This window comes from Scyliorhinus torazame, chromosome 2, assembly GCF_047496885.1.
Source record: "Scyliorhinus torazame isolate Kashiwa2021f chromosome 2, sScyTor2.1, whole genome shotgun sequence".
Lineage (NCBI taxonomy): Eukaryota > Metazoa > Chordata > Chondrichthyes > Carcharhiniformes > Scyliorhinidae > Scyliorhinus > Scyliorhinus torazame.
The window spans coordinates 189,577,033-189,594,549 of NC_092708.1; the positions used below are offsets into that span (position 1 = coordinate 189,577,033).

General features: G+C 50.0%; 1 protein-coding gene across 3 annotated transcripts in view; it reads right to left on the minus strand.

Annotated features, from left to right (window-relative positions):
• LOC140394381 (uncharacterized) overlaps positions 1 to 17,517 on the minus strand; it is a 394,661-nt gene that overhangs the window by 300,558 nt on the left and 76,586 nt on the right. For 2 of the 3 annotated variants that reach the window (XM_072481612.1, XM_072481593.1), the window contains exons 9-10: positions 10,988 to 11,218; positions 4,862 to 5,095 (exon numbers count right to left, since the gene is read on the minus strand). In XM_072481612.1, coding sequence (XP_072337713.1) covers positions 4,862 to 5,095; positions 10,988 to 11,218 — 465 coding nt within the window. The remainder of the gene's footprint in view (positions 1 to 4,861; positions 5,096 to 10,987; positions 11,219 to 17,517) is intronic. The other variant, XM_072481601.1, reaches the window with a different exon arrangement.

Consider the following 17,517-nt stretch of genomic DNA (forward strand, 5'->3'; position numbering starts at 1 on the left):
CCCGTCTCCTCTGTCGCAGCTCCTTTTACAGGCCCAGTCACCTCACCCCCGACTCGGGCCTCACCCTCCCCTGCGGGGCTCCATCCCCCCTACCGGCCATCCACCCCCTACCCTGTTTACTTGCCCCCCTCCAGGGCCCACCCGACAGACCCAACCAAAACAGTGCCCAACCCACCCTAACCACCCACCCGAACCAAAACTAAACAAGAACAAAGAACCTCCCCTCAAAATGTAACACAACAACAACAATCCCCGACCACCCATCCCGACCCTCAGTTTGTGTCCAGCTTCTCGGCCTGAACAAAGGCCCACGCCTCCTCCGGGGACTCAAAATAATGGTGCCGGTCCTTGTAGGTGATCCACAGTCGCGCCGGCTGCAACATGCCAAACTTCACCCCCCTCCTGTGCAGCACCGCCTTCGCTCGATTGTACCCGGCCCTCTTCTTCGCCACCTCCGCACTCCAGTCCTGATATCCTCGAACCTCCGCATTCTCCCACCTGCTGGTCCCCTCTTTCTTGGCCCACCTGAGTACGCACTCCCGATCAGCGAACCGATGAAACCGCACCAACACCGCCCACGGCGGCTCGTTAGCCTTGGGCCTCCTCGCCAGCACTCTATGGGCCCCTTCCAGCTCCAGGGGCCCCTGGAAGGACCCCACTCCCATCAGCGAGTTTAACATGGTGACCACATAGACCCCACGTCCGACCCGTCCAGCCCCTCCGGGAGGCCCAGAATCCGCAGATTCTTCTGCCTCGACCGATTCTCCATCTTCTCGAACCGCTCCTGCCATTTCTTGTGGAGCGCCTCGACGTTTATCCCATGGCCCAAGATCTCGTCCTCGTTATCTGATATTTTCTGTCGGACCTCGCGGATCGCCACCCCCTGGGCCGTCTGGGTCTCCAGCAGCTTATCAATAGAAGCCTTCTTCGGCTCCAGCAGGTCCGCTTTGAGCTCCCTGAAGCAGCGACGGATAACCAGGACAGTACGGTAGCACAGTGGTTAGCATTGTTGCTTCACAGCTCCAGGGTCCCAGGTTCGATTCCTGGCTTGGGTCACTGTCTGTGCGGAGTCTGCGCGTTCTCCCCGTGTTTGCGTAGGTTTCGTCCGGGTGCTCCAGTTTCCTCCCACAGTTCAAAGACGTGCAGGTTAGGTGGATTGGCCATGATAAATTGTCCTTTGTGTCCAAAGGGGTTGGGTGGGGTTGTTGGGTTATGGGTATGGGGCGGTGTTCTGGGCTTAAATGGGGGTGCTCTTGCCAAGGGCCGGTACAGGCTCGATGGGTCGAATGGCCTCCTTCTGCACTGTAAATTCTATGTCTATCTATGTAAACCTCCTGCTACTCCTGTGCCCACTGCATCCACGCTGCCTGGTCCCCGCCCGCCGCCATCTTACTCTTCTAACCTCGCGCTTTCTTTGGCTTCACCACCACATTTTTAGTCGCCCCGCTCCTGGTCCAAGCCATACACTGTCGGGGGAATGTTGCAGTCTTCTTCCCACACCGGGAAATGTCAAAACAATTCTGTTGGGGGCCCTGAAAAGAGCCCAAACGTCCGTTCCAAGCGGGAGCTGCCGAACGTGCGACTCAACTCTGCTTAGCCGCAACCGGCAGTCTGAAGCTGGTCCCTTAAAGGGACCACAGTACCACATCCCTTCCCATTTAATTCCCTTATTGCAACTTCCCCAGAAGTTACAAATGTTAACAGACACAACATGGGAAAGAGAGTCCAGCAAAATGTCAGTTGGTCTGGAGACCACTGGGTCCTTCTGGACCTACCCAGCCTTCCCACAGACTTTGCACCTTCCTGGGTCAACAGTCACATCAGGAGGCACCTCCTCACCGGCCTCAACAGATGCAGCTAATTGAGCAGAGTAAGGAGACCCTGACACCCCTTGGCTGGACAGAGTCTTCATGATGTTGATGGAACTTGTTGACTCCAAGCTGGGGGTCACCGCCACCCCCCACCTCCCCTCAAATGGTCGAGGTCAATATGCTTTCTGATGGTCTTCCTGTCAACACTGACCCCATAAACATCATCCCTGACTGGGCCTCAACCTGTCCCACTAACCAAGGCGGATCTGAAGTGAAATTATGGATCAAAAGCAGGATTGACCTGTCGCCTCTCTGCTCTGACCACTGACTCTTCTGGGAGGCCTGACGTGCCTCCACCAAATTTGGAAACACCAGATCCAATCGGGTTCTTAACCGAAGGCCCATGAGCAGCTCAGTGGGCGTGACCCCAGTGGTGGAATGAGGGGTTGAGTTGTACAATAGGACATTAGCCAGTCACTGGCAAAGTGGTTTATCGGATTGCTTTCTCATTGCATTCTGAAAGTCTGAAGGACCTCCTCAGGCCGACCACTGCACTGGGTGGTAGGGGGCTGTCCCCGTGTGTTGTATGTCATCTGCTCGCACAAAAACCTGGAAATCCTCGCCAGTGAAGCCGAGTGCCATTGTACGAAATAATTGACTCGAGAAGCTCATGAATGGCAAACACTCAGCACAAGGCATGAACTGCGGCTGCCAAGGTCCCCATCTCTTGAACCGATAGCCACTTAGAATCGGCATCTTCCAGCACCAAAATCATCCCCCACACCACTGGGGCAGTGTTCAAGCACGGACCATCATTACCGCAACCTGCAAGGCAGTCAACTTGCTGCGCACCCCACTGACCTTGGCCCCTGGTTCTGCAGAGTGACACCGGCAGTATAGGTGCCCCATCCCTCCAACCCCACACCAAACCCTCTGTACACCCCACCCCCTCATCCAACCGCCACCCGCTGGTGGGGTACCTGGTGGCCACCAGGGCAGAGCCAACAGTAGCCCCTATGGGGGCACCGGGCGGGGAACACGGAGTGTACCGCTGACAAGAGCAGTGCCAGCCGACAGTACTCCTGGCATCAGTAATGGGCGCCAGGGGTGCAGGGATGGGGGGAGGTGGAACATGTGAGGGCAGAGCCCCCAGAGCCAACTGGGGCCACCATGTAGCCCATTGGACCCGTTGGGCACGGGGGCACGCACCATGCTACCATGTCGGCCTTCCACCCCCTGCAGACAATGGATATTGGAATTCATCCAGCAATGGTGGCCTTCCTCCTAGTCACCGCAGCCTTGGGGAGTACCCTGTGGCTGTACGAGCTGGTGCTGCTTGAGGAGGAGGTGCTGCAGCAACGGAGCCTGTCCCATAGGAACAGGAGGCAGCTGCCCACTTGGAGAGCCGGCCGTCCAACAGGAGGTACAGACCAACACGGAAACCCGCTGCAACGACTCATAACGTTGGAGGATAATCAAGGGTCCTGAGTTGTGATATTCTTTAACCAATTTCACTATTTGGTCAATGATCTTCGAGTTGGGTGCCTCTGGGAAGGTGAGGTTCCGAATCAAATTCTACATTTGGCGTTCCGCAACAGTCAGAAATATCACTGACTCCATGACTCAGCCCGTTGGTCAAATGGGTCCAGTTTACCAACGATAGGCATTTCCACTCACGACTTAAATGATTCCAATTCTTACTTGAGCTTCTCTACTTTCAGAATTGCTCCTTCTTTCCCCCCTTGATTCACTACGGCTGTCTACTGCGATCAAAAACTTTCACCTCGTCGCCAATGTGGTGGCTCCAGACACACGCTGGAGACTTCCAGTAGTTAACAAAGAGATTTATTGATGGGAGGCAAAGGCAGGTAGATACAGGCACAGAAAACTATACAACAGATCTTTACTCTTCAGCTCTTTGGTCCACATTGCCCGGGGTCCTGCGCCCATTGCCCCACGCAAACTCTCCAATGGCCAGAGTTGATTGGCCCCAAGCCTCATGTGATCCAATGAGCCTGCCCCTTAAAGGGATCTCGCTACCACACACATTCACACACACAGGGTGGTGGAAGTTTGGAACTCTCTTACCTCAAATGCAATGAATGCTAGATCAATTATTAATTTTAATACTGAGAATGATAAGAGTTTTGTTAGCCAAAGGTATTGAGGGATTATGGGGAAAAGGCGGGTATATGGGGAAAAGGCAGGTATATGGAGTCAGGTCACAGTTCAGCCATGATCTCATTCAATGGTGAGACAGTTTTGAGGGGTTGAATGGCCTCCCCCTGTTCCCATGTTCTTTAATCTGAGAGATGAATGCTACACAAAGGAAAACGTTGATCCTGGATTAAACTGACCCCAAACTTCCTCTCTGCCTGGGGTGCAGGAATAGAAATGGAAATTCCTTGTGTCAGAATCTTTACACTTAGTCACAGAGGCAGATTCTAATATTAGTCTCTGTCCTCACCTCTGTGAAGGAGCCTAATGGTGGAGAAAGAGCAGAAACCAAACACCACAATGACAGCTGAAGGCTTTGGCCTGCATGGCTGGGCCGGATGGATCTGGCTGAGCCTAGGTTTGGGGCTGAGCCTCGGGACAATCTCCTAAGCGTAAAGAATTGGTACCTTCCAGTTCTGAGATGGAGGGGGGGAGGGGCAACCTGCAGCACCTATTGCCACATCACTATTTTACCCATTCCGCTTCAATCACGTGATTGTGGTCAGTGTTTTAAGCAAATGAACCTGAACAGGGTGAGGCCAGAAAATCCAGGGCCGAAGAGTCCAAAAGAGGTGACAGAGAGAAGGTCTAAACTCCATTCCACACTGGGACTTTGAGAGGTCCTTCATGGAGCTCCACATTGGGGAGGGTAGAGGTTCCTCATGGAGCTCTGCACTGAGGCAGAAAGAGGCCCCTTATGGAGCTCCACATTGGGGAGGGTAGAGGTTCCTCATGGAGCTCTGCACTGAGGCAGAAAGAGGCCCCTCACGGAGCTCCATACTGGGGCAAGGAGATGGACATTGACAACCACGGACAACAGAATCCATCCTCACCTTTAAACAGATTCCCACGTTCCTCTATCTTGATCCCGATGAATCCGACCGTCCTTCCTGCCATCCCCGTCTGGTCGGATATCCCTGGTAAAATTCCAACATTCGCTCCACCCCAGGTTGCCCTCTGCTGTGTGCTGATTGGATAATCCTTGTTGATCCGAGCAGCCTGATCCAATTCTTTCATTCTGGAAGTTTCTGTTGGCTCAGGAATTTCTGACCTTTCTTTGATTTCTTCTAGGCAGAGTGACAAAAACAGAAACAGAGGAATTCCAGCCGGGAAAGGGGCCATTCGGCCCAACACACCTGTCCCAGTACTATCTGAACCTGTTTACTCAAATCCCCTTTCCCACCCTTTCCCCATATCCCAAGCTGATTTTTTTCCCAAGGTAGATGGTAAAATCTGAGAGATGAATATTACCAGGAGAAAAATGCACATTAGTCCTGCAATCTTGAACATGTCTGACCCCAAACCCCGTCTGTGTCCGCACCTAAATTGGGTGCAGGAATATGAATTGGAATTTTGCTGCAAATTATTATCCGTGGGCCGTGCACCCAGGCTTTTCTTTAATATTATCGAGTGTATTCAAGGGCAAACTGCCCATAACAACCAGGAACGTCCCATTCCAATTTATTAATAATAAAAATGGGAAATTCAGGAAGAACTCAGTAGGTCTGACAGCAGCTGTGGGGAGAGAAATAGAGGGTACGATTCAGCAATCGTGTTGCTCCTGGCGCGGATCCGGGCATAGCGGATGAATCCCAGGAGGCCTCTAAAACTGGTCCCCATGCTGGGCGCCGGGCTAATGGCGAATCACCCGGCTCGCTCTGCCCGCTCCGATAGGATCTCGTCTTCGCTGGGGAAGATCCAGAATAGCATATTTCAATGAGCCATGAGGCTCATTTAAATAACCGACACTGAATTCACCTGGGGCTCGTGAGTCAACAGCCGCGCCTACGAGACCTCGCCAGGTCACCATTTAGTACTGGTCTACACACACATGGACCAGACATATTGGCACCTCAGGGAGCTTCGCAGGGCATATGAGACTGCCAGGTGGTCGGGGACAGGGCGGAGTGGTACTCTGGCACTCCCCCTGGGACCTGGATACTGCCAACCTGGCACCCTAGAAGTGCCACTTGGGCAGTGCCACCCTGGCACTTCCAGGGTGCTAGGGGCACTGCCAGAATGCCAGGTTGGCACTGCCGGGTGTTGGGACCAGGGAGCCTTGCAAATTGGAAGGGGGTTCCCGGGGGCATAGGAAAGGTTGGTTGGGGGGGTGAAGGGGCATCAATAAAGCGGTGGGGGTGGGGGGGACCTGAAAGGGGGGAAAGATCGGGTCTGCCGTTAAAAATAGTGCCCTGATCTGTGAGCAGCTGAATGCGATCTTGGGAGGGTGAAACTTCCCAAGGCCAAAAAATACGGCAAAGTGCCTTTAAATAGCGGGGTGATTCTCGGTGCTGCAGTCACCAGGAAACACACTGCCAAACATCCCCAAAAGCGGACATAAATGCCGTCACAGACATCATCTCCTCTGGAGATCTTCCCTCCACAGGTTCCCGAATACTGCTTATATTCCTCTCCAAAATCCACAAACAGGACTGCCCCGATATTCCCATCATTTCAGCCTGTTTCTGCCCCAATTAACTCATTTCTTCCTATCTTGACTCCCCTTGTCTCTGCCCTGGTCCAGTCTTTTCCCACCTACATTCGTGATTCTTCTGATGCCCGATGTCATTTTCACAACGTCCTGGGGCTAATTGCGTCCTCTTCACTGTAGACCTCCAATCCCTCCACACTGCCCTCCCCACCAGCAGGGTCTGAGGGCTCTCCGCTTATTTCTTGAGCAAAGGCCCAAACAAACCCTGTCCACCTCCACTCTTCCCCGTCTGGCTGAACTTGATCCCTCACTCAACAATTTTCCCTTGAACTTGTTTCACTTCAAATAAAAAGTGTGGCTATGGGTACCCGTACGGGCCCCAGTTATGCCTGTCTTTTTGTGGGGCGTGTGGAACATTTCCTGTTCCAGTCCTACTTAGGCCCTCCTAGTTTCTCCATCTATGTCGCATCTGTTCTGGTGATGCTATAGTCCACACTGATGCTTCTGTCAAAGCTTTTCACCCCCCACTTTGGTTGACAGGCCTCCTTCACCGTATCTGACCCATTTCTCACACTTTTGCTCTCATCCGTCCCCTCCCTCCCAGCACCCTGATAGGGTTTCCCTTGTCCTCACTCTTCACCCCACCAGCCTCGACATTCAAAGGATTATCCTGCACCATTTCCACCACCTTCAGCGTGATGCCACCACCAAACACCACTTCCCTCCCATCAGCATTCTGAAAGGACCTTTCTCTCCGTGACACCTTGATCCATTCCTCTAACACCCCCATCCCCATCCCCCTACCCACAGTACCTTCCTGTGCAATCACAGGAGGTGTAGCACCTGCCCATTTACCTCTGACCTCTTCATCGGCCAAGGTCCCAAACACTCCTTCTAGGTGAAGCAACGATTTACTTGTACATTTCTTTCAATTTAGTCGACTGTATTCACTGCTCACAATGCGCTCTCCTCTACATTGGGAAATGCAGACGAGGTGAGCACTTTACAGAACACCTCTGCGCAATCTGCAGGTGTGACCCCGGCCTTCCTGTCGCTTACCATTTCAGTTCACCACCATGCTCTCATGCTCACATGTCTATCCTTGGACTGCTGCAATGTTCCAGGGAAGCCCAATGTAAACTGGAGGAACAGCACCTCATCTTCTGATTAGGCATGTTACAGTCTTCCAGACTTACCATTGAGTTCAACAACTTCAGACCATGAATTCTGATCTCCATTTTCAATTTCATTATGGCCAATTGCCTGAGCTCCGCACCAGGGCAGAGAGGCCCCTCACTGAGTGTGCACTGGGGCAGGGGGAGGCCCCTCACAGAGCTCCACACCTGGACCGGGACAGGCTCCTCATGGAGCTCCATACCGGGTCAGGGAGAGGCCCTCCTGGAGCTCCATGCTGGGCCAGGGAGAGTTTAAACTAGTATGGCAGGGGGGTGGGCACGGGAGCAATAGGTCAGAAGGTGAGAGCATTGAGGGAGAACTAGGGAATAGGGACAGTGTGGCTCTGAGGCAGAGCAGACGGGGAGAAGTTGCTGAACACAGCGGGTCTGGTGGCCTGAAGTGCATATGTTTTAATGCAAGGAGCATTACGGGTAAGGCAGATGAACTTAGAGCTTGGATTAGTACTTGGAACTATGATGTTGTTGCCATTACAGAGACCTGGTTGAGGGAAGGGCAGGATTGGCAGCTAAACGTTCCAGGATTTAGATGTTTCAGGCGGGATAGAGGGGATGTAAAAGGGGAGATGGAGTTGCGCTACTTGTTCGGGAGAATATCACAGCTGTACTGCGAGAGGACACCTCAGAGGGCAGTGAGGCTATATGGGTAGAGATCAGGAATAAGAAGGGTGCAGTCACAATGTTGGGGGTATACTACAGGCCTCCCAACAGCCAGCGGGAGATAGAGGAGCAGATAGGTCGACAGATTTTGGAAAAGAGTAAAAACAACAGGGTTGTGGTGATGGGAGACTTCAACTTCCCCAATATTGACTGGGACTCACTTAGTGCCAGGGGCTTAGACGGGGCAGAGTTTGTAAGGAGCATCCAGGAGGGCTTCTTAAAACAATATGTAGACAGTCCAACTAGGGAAGGGGCGGTACTGGACCTGGTATTGGGGAATGAGCCCGGCCAGGTGGTAGATGTTTCAGTAGGGGAGCATTTCGGTAACAGTGACCACAATTCAGTAAGTTTTAAAGTACTGGTGGACAAGGATAAGAGTGGTCCGAGGATGAATGTGCTAATTGGGGGAAGGCTAATTATAACAATATAAGCGGGAACTGAAGAACATAGATTGGGGGCGGATGTTTGAGGGCAAATCAACATCTGACATGTGGGAGGCTTTCAAGTGTCAGTTGAAAGGAATACAGGACCGGCATGTTCCTGTGAGGAAGAAAGATAAATACGGCAATTTTCGGGAACCTTGGATGACGAGTGATATTGTAGGCCTCGTCAAAAAGAAAAAGGAGGCATTTGTCAGGGCTAAAAGGCTGGGAACAGACGAAGCCTGCGTGGAATATAAGGAAAGTAGGAAGGAACTTAAGCAAGGAGTCAGGAGGGCTAGAAGGGGTCACGAAAAGTCATTGGCAAATAGGGTTAAGGAAAATCCCAAGGCTTTTTACACGTACATAAAAAGCAAGAGGGTAGCCAGGGAAAGGGTTGGCCCACTGAAGGATAGGCAAGGGAATCTATGTGTGGAGCCAGAGGAAATGGGCGAGGTACTAAATAAATACTTTGCATCAGTATTCACCAAAGAGAAGGAATTGGTAGATGTTGAGTCTGGAGAAGGGTGTGTAGATAGCCTGGGTCACATTGTGATCCAAAAAGACGAGGTGTTGGGTGTCTTAAAAAATATTAAGGTAGATAAGTCCCCAGGGCCTGATGGGATCTACCCCAGAATACTGAAGGAGGCTGGAGAGGAAATTGCTGAGGCCTTGACAGAAATCTTTGGATCCTCGCTGTCTTCAGGGGATGTTCCGGAGGACTGGAGAATAGCCAATGTTGTTCCTCTGGTAAGAAGGGTAGCAAGGATAATCCCGGGAACTACAGGCCGGTGAGCCTTACTTCAGTGGTAGGGAAATTACTGGAGAGAATTCTTCGAGACAGGATCTACTCCCATTTGGAAGCAAATGGACGTATTAGTGAGAGGCAGCACGGTTTTGTGAAGGGGAGGTCGTGTCTCACTAACTTGATAGAGTTTTTCGAGGAGGTCACTAAGATGATTGATGCAGGTAGGGCAGTAGATGTTGTCTATATGGACTTCAGTAAGGCCTTTGACAAGGTCCCTCATGGTAGACTAGTACAAAAGGTGAAGTCACACGGGATCAGGGGTGAGCTGGCAAGGTGGATACAGAACTGGCTAGGCCATAGAAGGCAGAGAGTAGCAATGGAGGGATGCTTTTCTAATTGGAGGGCTGTGACCAGTGGTGTTCCACAGGGATCAGTGCTGGGACCTTTGCTCTTTGTAGTATATATAAATGATTTGGAGGAAAATGTAACTGGTCTGATTAGTAAGTTTGCAGACGACACAAAGGTTGGTGGAATTGCGGATAGCGATGAGGACTGTCGGAGGATACAGCAGGATTTAGATTGTCTGGAGACTTGGGCGGAGAGATGGCAGATGGAGTTTAATCCGGACAAATGTGAGGTAATGCATTTTGGAAGGTCTAATGCAGGTAGGGAATATACAGTGAATGGTAGAACCCTCAAGAGTATTGAAAGTCAAAGAGATCTAGGAGTACAGGTCCACAGGTCATTGAAAGGGGCAACACAGGTGGAGAAGGTAGTCAAGAAGGCATACGGCATGCTTGCCTTCATTGGCCGGGGCATTGAGTATAAGAATTGGCAAGTCATGTTGCAGCTGTATAGAACCTTAGTTAGGCCACACTTGGAGTATAGTGTTCAATTCTGGTTGCCACACTACCAGAAGGATGTGGAGGCTTTAGAGAGGGTGCAGAAGAGATTTACCAGAATGTTGCCTGGTATGGAGGGCATTAGCTATGAGGAGCGATTGAATAAACTCGGTTTGTTCTCACTCGAACGAAGGAGGTTGAGGGGCGACCTGATAGAGGTATACAAAATTATGAGGGGCATAGGCAGAGTGGATAGTCAGAGGCTTTTCCCCAGGGTAGAGGCGTCAATTACTAGGGGGCATAGGTTTAAGGTGAGAGGGGCAAGGTTTAGAGTAGATGTACGAGGCAAGTTTTTTACGCAGAGGGTAGTGGGTGCCTGGAACTCGCTACCGGAGGAGGTAGTGGAAGCAGGGACGATAGGGACATTTAAGGGGCATCTTGACAAATATATGAATAGGATGGGAATAGAGGGATACGGACCCAGGAAGTGTAGAAGATTGTAGTTTAGTCGGGCAGCATGGTCGGCACGGGCTTGGAGGGCCGAAGGGCCTGTTCCTGTGCTGTACATTTCTTTGTTCTTTGTTCTTTGAGAGGCCCCTCCTGGAGCTCCACACTGGGGAAGGGAGAGGGACAATAACGATCACAGATAATATAATTCATCCTCACCTTCCAACAGATTCCCATCTTCCTTTATCCTGAGCGTGATGTACCTGACCGTCCTTCTCTCCATCTCCGTCTGGCTGGATATCGCTGGTAAAATTCCAACATTTCCTTCAACCTGTGCCAACCTCTGCTCTGCGCTGATTGAATAATCCCCATTGAGCTGGGCGGCCTGATCCAGTCCTTCCGTTCTGGAAGTTTCCATAGAATCAGGAGCTTCTGACTTTCCTTTGATTTCTAAGTGGCAGAGTGACATAAATAGAATCAGAACAATTCCAGTCAAGAAACTTGCCACAGTGGCATTGCTGCTCTCCACTTAGACACCGAGGCAGGTTTGTGTTAGGGCCTTGGCCCATTCTATGAAGGAGCCTCTTGGGGAAAACAGCTACAACCACAAACCCCACTGACAGCTGAAAGGCTGGGGTAGGCCTATGTGGGCCTGGGGTGAGTTCCAGATCTAAAGTTGTGCCTGGGTCTGGTTTCTGGTCCTGTGCCTGGGACGAGCTCCTGATTTAGACTGTGCCTGGGCCGAATTCCTGGTCCCGGCTTGTTCCGGGTTGACCCTCTAACAACTATTTTCCTACCATGGTAGGTGGCACGGTAGCACAGTGGTTAGCACTGCTGCCTCACAACACCAGGGACCCGGGTTCAATTCCAGTCTCGGGTCACTGTCTGTGTGGTTTGCACTTCCTCCCCGTGTCTGCGTGGGTTTCCTCCGGGTGCTCCGGTTTCCTCCCACAGTGAAAGATGTGCAGGTTAGGTGGATTGGCCATGATAAATTTCCCTTAGTGTTCAAAAGGTTAGGTGGGGTTACTGGGTTATGGGGATAGGGTGGAAGTGTGGGCTTAAGTAGGGTGCTCTTTCAAGGGTGGGTGAAGACTCGATGGGCTGAATGGCCTCCTTCTGTGTGAATTCTATCATTGTACACCTGCTCTAACCCTCCTGCTATAGAAGAAACCAAAAAGTGAAAGCGGTCCACTCCTCTATTCTCATTCCCAACCTTACATTTATTTACCCTGTTCCGTATTCAGACAACGGTATCTTCTCCCTTTCCCTAATTTGACGACAGCAAACTTCAGCAACCACACCTCAGTGACTTGATCCAGTATTCAGGAATATTCACCAGTGAGTTAAGAATATCAAATAAACACAGACAAACCCAGAAAGGTCCTGGACAACGTCCTTCACTAATTTCAGTCGTGTTAGAACATAGCAACAAAAATGAGATTATTGTCACCGCCAATTTCACAAGTTTCCTTTCTCTTTTTCTAATGGCACACCCTCCAGCTGTAAGACAATTTGGAAAATTGGTTTTCCCAGGTTGGGTATAGAATAAAGTTCCCTCACACTAACCCCATCAAACACTCCCAGGACACGTACAGCATGGGGTTAGATTCAGGATAAAGCTCCCTCTACTCTATCCCCATCAAACACTCCCAGGACAGGTACAGCATGGAGTTAGATACAGAATAAAGTTCCCTCCACACTGTCCCCATCAAACACTCCCAGGGCAGGTACAGCATGGAGTTAGATACAGAGTAAAGCTCCCTCTACACTGTCCCCATCAAACCCTCCCAGGACAGGTACAGCACGGGGTTAGATACAGAGTAAAGCTCCCTCTACACTGTCCCCATCAAACCCTCCCAGGACAGGTACAGCATGGGGTTAGATACAGAGTAAAGCTCCCTCTAGACTGTGGGTTTGCACTGAGTGCTGAATTTGGTGCTTTTTGAGTGTGATAGTGAGAGTTTGGTGACCGAGGGAGTATAAGGCTTCATTTTTATCTAAAGTTTAGTCTTTCTTTTATTTAGTTAATTAACTTAAAAGTTGCTGTTTGGTTTAGAAGAAGGTGAATTTTCAATCAGCTTTAAACAGGCTTCTACTTCTAGGCACTTGCAGCTGGAGCTTGTTAATTAGTTAATTGGATTAGGCCAGTTTTCAGAGGCTAGATTCACAGTATAAAAGTGATCCCCTACAGTGCAGACTTTGTTTGCACTGAGTGCTGAATTTGGTGCTTTTTGAGTGCGATAGTGAGAGTTTGGTGACCGAGGGAGTATAAGGCTTCCTTTTTATCTAAAGTTTAGTCTTTCTTTTATTTAGTTAATTAACTTAAAAGTTGCTGTTTGGTTTAGAAGAAGGTGAATTTTCAATCAGCTTTAAACAGGCTTCTACTTCTAGGCACTTGCAGCTGGAGCTTGTTAATTAGTTAATTGGATTAGGCCAGTTTTTCAGAGGCTAGATTCACAGTATAAAAGTGATCCCCTACAGTGCAGACTTTGTTTGCACTGAGTGCTGAATTTGGTGCTTTTTGCGTGCGATAGTGAGAGTTTGGTGACCGAGGGAGTGCTGAATTTGGTGCTTTTTGAGTGCGATAGTGAGAGTTTGGTGACCGAGGGAGTTAGGTGAGGAGGGAGTAAGGTACTCCTTTCATTTTGTTTCCGACATTTCCGCAAAGAGTGCGAAGAGAGCCAGGAGTTTACAGGAAGTGTAGCTGACTGGGAGCAGAGTCGGAGGGCGGAGATCTAGTTAGTCCACACAGCAGCTATATTCTGTAAGGTAAGAGGGGATGGAGGCTAGGCCAGTTACATGCTCCTCCTGTAGGATGTGGGTGGTGAGGGATACCACCGGTGTCCCCACTGACTATACCTGCGGGAAGTGCACCCAACTTCAGCTCCTCAAAGACCGTGTTAGGGAACTGGAGCTGAAGCTGGATGAACTTCGGATCATCCGGGAGGCAGAGGGGGTGATTGAGAAGAGTTACAGGGAGGTAACCACACCCAAGGTACAGGACAAGAATAGCTGGGTTACAGTCAGGGGGAAAAAAACAAACAGGCAGACAGTGCAGGGATCCCTCGTGGCCGTTCCCCTTCAAAACAAGTATACCGTTTTGGATGCTGTTGGGGGGGATGACCTACCGGGGGAAGGCCCTAGCGGCCAGGTCTCTGGCACTGAGTCTGGCTCTGGGGCTCAGAAGGGAAGGGGGGAGAATAGAAAAGCAATAGTTGTAGGATATTCAATGGTTAGGGGAATCGATAGGAGATTCTGTGGTCGCGAGCGAGACTCCCGGAAGGTATGTTGCCTCCCGGGTGCCAGGGCCAGGGATGTCTCGGATCGTGTCTTCAGGATCCTTAAGGGGGAGGGGGAGCAGCCAGAAGTCGTGGTGCACATTGGTACCAACGACATAGGTAGGAAAAGGGGTGTGGAGGTAATAAACAAGTTTAGGGAGTTAGGCTGGAAGTTGAAAGCCAGGACAGACAGAGTTGTCATCTCTGGTTTGTTGCCGGTGCCACGTGATAGCGAGGCTAGGAATAGGGAGAGAGTGCAGTTGAACACGTGGCTGCAGGAATGGTGTAGGAGGGAGGGCTTCAGGTATTTGGATAATTGGAGCGCATTCTGGGGAAGGTGGGACCTGTACAAGCAGGACGGGTTGCATCTGAACCAGAGGGGCACCAATATCCTGGGAGGGAGGTTTGCTAGTACTCTTCGGGAGGGTTTAAACTAATTTGGCAGGGGAATGGGAACCGGATTTGTAGTCCAGCAACTAAGGTAGCCGATATTCAGGACGCCAAAGCTTGTCATGAGGCAGTGGGGAAGGGAACACTGACAAAGGAGAGTATTTGCAGGCACGGAGATGGGTTGAAGTGTGTATACTTCAACGCAAGAAGCATCAGGAATAAGGTGGGTGAACCTAAGGCATGGATCGGTACTTGGGACTACGATGTGGTGGCCGTCACGGAAACTTGGATAGAAGAGGGGCAGAAATGGTTGTTGGAGGTCCCTGGTTATAGATGTTTCAATAAGATTAGGGAGGGTGGTAAAAGAGGTGGGGGGGGTGGCATTATTAATTAGAGATAGTATAACAGCTGCAGAAAGGCAGTTTGAGGAGTATCACCCTATTGAGGTAGAATGGGTTGAAGTCAGAAATAGGAAAGGAGCAGTCACCTTGTTAGGAGTTTTCTATAGGCCCCCCAATAGTAGCAGAGATGTGGAGGAACAGATTGGGAAACAGATTTTGGAAAGGTGCAGAAGTCATAGGGTAGTAGTCATGGGCGACTTTAACTTCCCAAATATTGAGTGGAAACTCTTTAGATCAAATAGTTTGGATGGGGTGGTGTTTGTGCAGTGTGTCCAGGAAGCTTTTCTAACACAGTATGTAGATTGTCCAACCAGAGGAGGGGCAATATTGGATTTAGTACTGGGTAATGAACCAGGGCAAGTGATAGATTTGTTAGTGGGGGAGCATTTTGGAGATAGTGACCACAATTCTGTGACTTTCACTTTAGTAATGGAGAGGGATAGGTACGTGCAACAGGGCAAGGTTTACAATTGGGGGAAGGGTAAATACGATGTTGTCAGACAAGAATTGAAGTGCATAAGTTGGGAACATAGGCTGGCAGGGAAGGACACAAGTGAAATGTGGAACTTGTTCAAGGAACAGGTGCTACGTGTCCTTGATATGTATGTCCCTGTCAGGCAGGGAAGAGATGGTCGAGTGAGGGAACCATGGTTGACAAGAGAGGTTGAATGTCTTGTTAAGAGGAAAAAGGTGACTTATGTAAGGCTGAGGAAACAAGGTTCAGGCAGGGCATTGGAGGGATACAAGATAGCCAGGAGGGAACTGAAGAAAGGGATTAGGAGAGCTAAGAGAGGGCATGAACAATCTTTGGCGAGTAGGATCAAGGAAAACCCCAAGGCCTTTTACACATATGTGAGAAATATGAGAATGACTAGAGCGAGGGTAGGTCCGATCAAGGACAGTAGCGGGAGATTGTGTGTTGAGTCTGAAGAGATAGGAGAGGTCTTGAATGAGTACTTTTCTTCTGTATTTACAAATGAGAGGGGCGATATTGTTGGAGAGGACAGTGTGAAACAGATTGGTAAGCTCGAGGAAATACTTGTTAGGAAGGAAGATGTGTTGGGCATTTTGAAAAACTTGAGGATAGACAAGTCCCCCGGGCCTGACGGGATATATCCAAGGATTCTATGGGAAGCAAGAGATGAAATTGCAGAGCCATTGGCAATTATCTTTTCGTCCTCACTGTCAACAGGGGTGGTACCAGGGGATTGGAGAGTGGCGAATGTCGTGCCCCTGTTCAAAAAAGGAACTAGGGATAACCCTGGGAATTACAGGCCAGTTAGTCTTACTTCGGTGGTAGGCAAAGTAATGGAAAGGGTACTGAAGGATAGGATTTCTGAGCATCTGGAAAGACACTGCTTGATTAGGGATAGTCAGCACGGATTTGTGAGGGGTAGGTCTTGCCTTCCAAATCTTATTGAATTCTTTGAGGAGGTGACCAAGCATGTGGATGAAGGTAAAGCAGTGGATGTAGTGTACATGGATTTTAATAAGGCATTTGATAAAGTTCCCCATGGTAGGCTTCTGCACAAAGTAAGGAGGCATGGGATAGTGGGAAATTTGGCCAGTTGGATAACGAACTGGCTAACCGATAGAAGTCAGAGAGTGGTGGTGGATGGCAAATATTCAGCCTGGATCCCAGTTACCAGTGGTGTACCGCAGGGATCAGTTCTGGGTCCTCTGCTGTTTGTGATTTTCATTAATGACTTGGATGAGGGAGTTGAAGGGTGGGTCAGTAAATTTGCAGACGATACGAAGATTGGTGGAGTTGTGGATAGTAAGGAGGGCTGTTGTCGGCTGCAAAGAGACATAGATAGGATGCAGAGCTGGGCTGAGAAGTGGCAGATGGAGTTTAACCCTGAAAAGTGTGAGGTTGTCCATTTTGGAAGGACAAATATGAATGCGGAATACAGGGTTAACGGTAGAGTTCTTGGCATTGTGGAGGAGCAGAGAGACCTTGGGGTCTATGTTCATACATCTTTGAAAGTTGCCACTCAAGTGGATAGAGCTGTGAAGAAGGCCTATGGTGTGCTCGCGTTCATTAACAGAGGGATTGAATTTAAGAGCCATGAGGTAATGATGCAGCTGTACAAAACTTTGGTAAGGCCACATTTGGAGTACTGTGTACAGTTCTGGTCGCCTCATTTTAGGAAGGATGTGGAAGCTCTGGAAAAGGTGCAAAGAAGATTTACCAGGATGTTGCCTGGAATGGAGAGTAGGTCTTATGAGGAAAGGTTGAGGGTGCTAGGCCTTTTCTCATTAGAGCGGAGAAGGATGAGGGGCGACTTGATAGAGGTTTATAAGATGATCAGGGGAATAGATAGAGTAGACAGTCAGAGACTTTTTCCCCAGATGGAACACACCATTACAAGGGGACATAAATTTAAGGTGAAAGGTGGAAGATATAGGAGGGATATCAGAGGTAGGTTCTTTACCCAGAGAGTAGTGGGGGCATGGAATGCACTGCCTGTGGAAGTAGTTGAGTCGGAAACATTAGGGACCTTCAAGCAGCTGTTGGATAGGTACATGGATTACGGGAAAATGATATAGTGTAGATTTATTTGTTCTTAAGGGCAGCACGGTAGCATTGTGGATAGCACAATTGCTTCACAGATCCATGGTCCCAGGTTCGATTCCAGCTTGGGTCATTGTCTGTGCGGAGTCTGCACGTCCTCCCCGT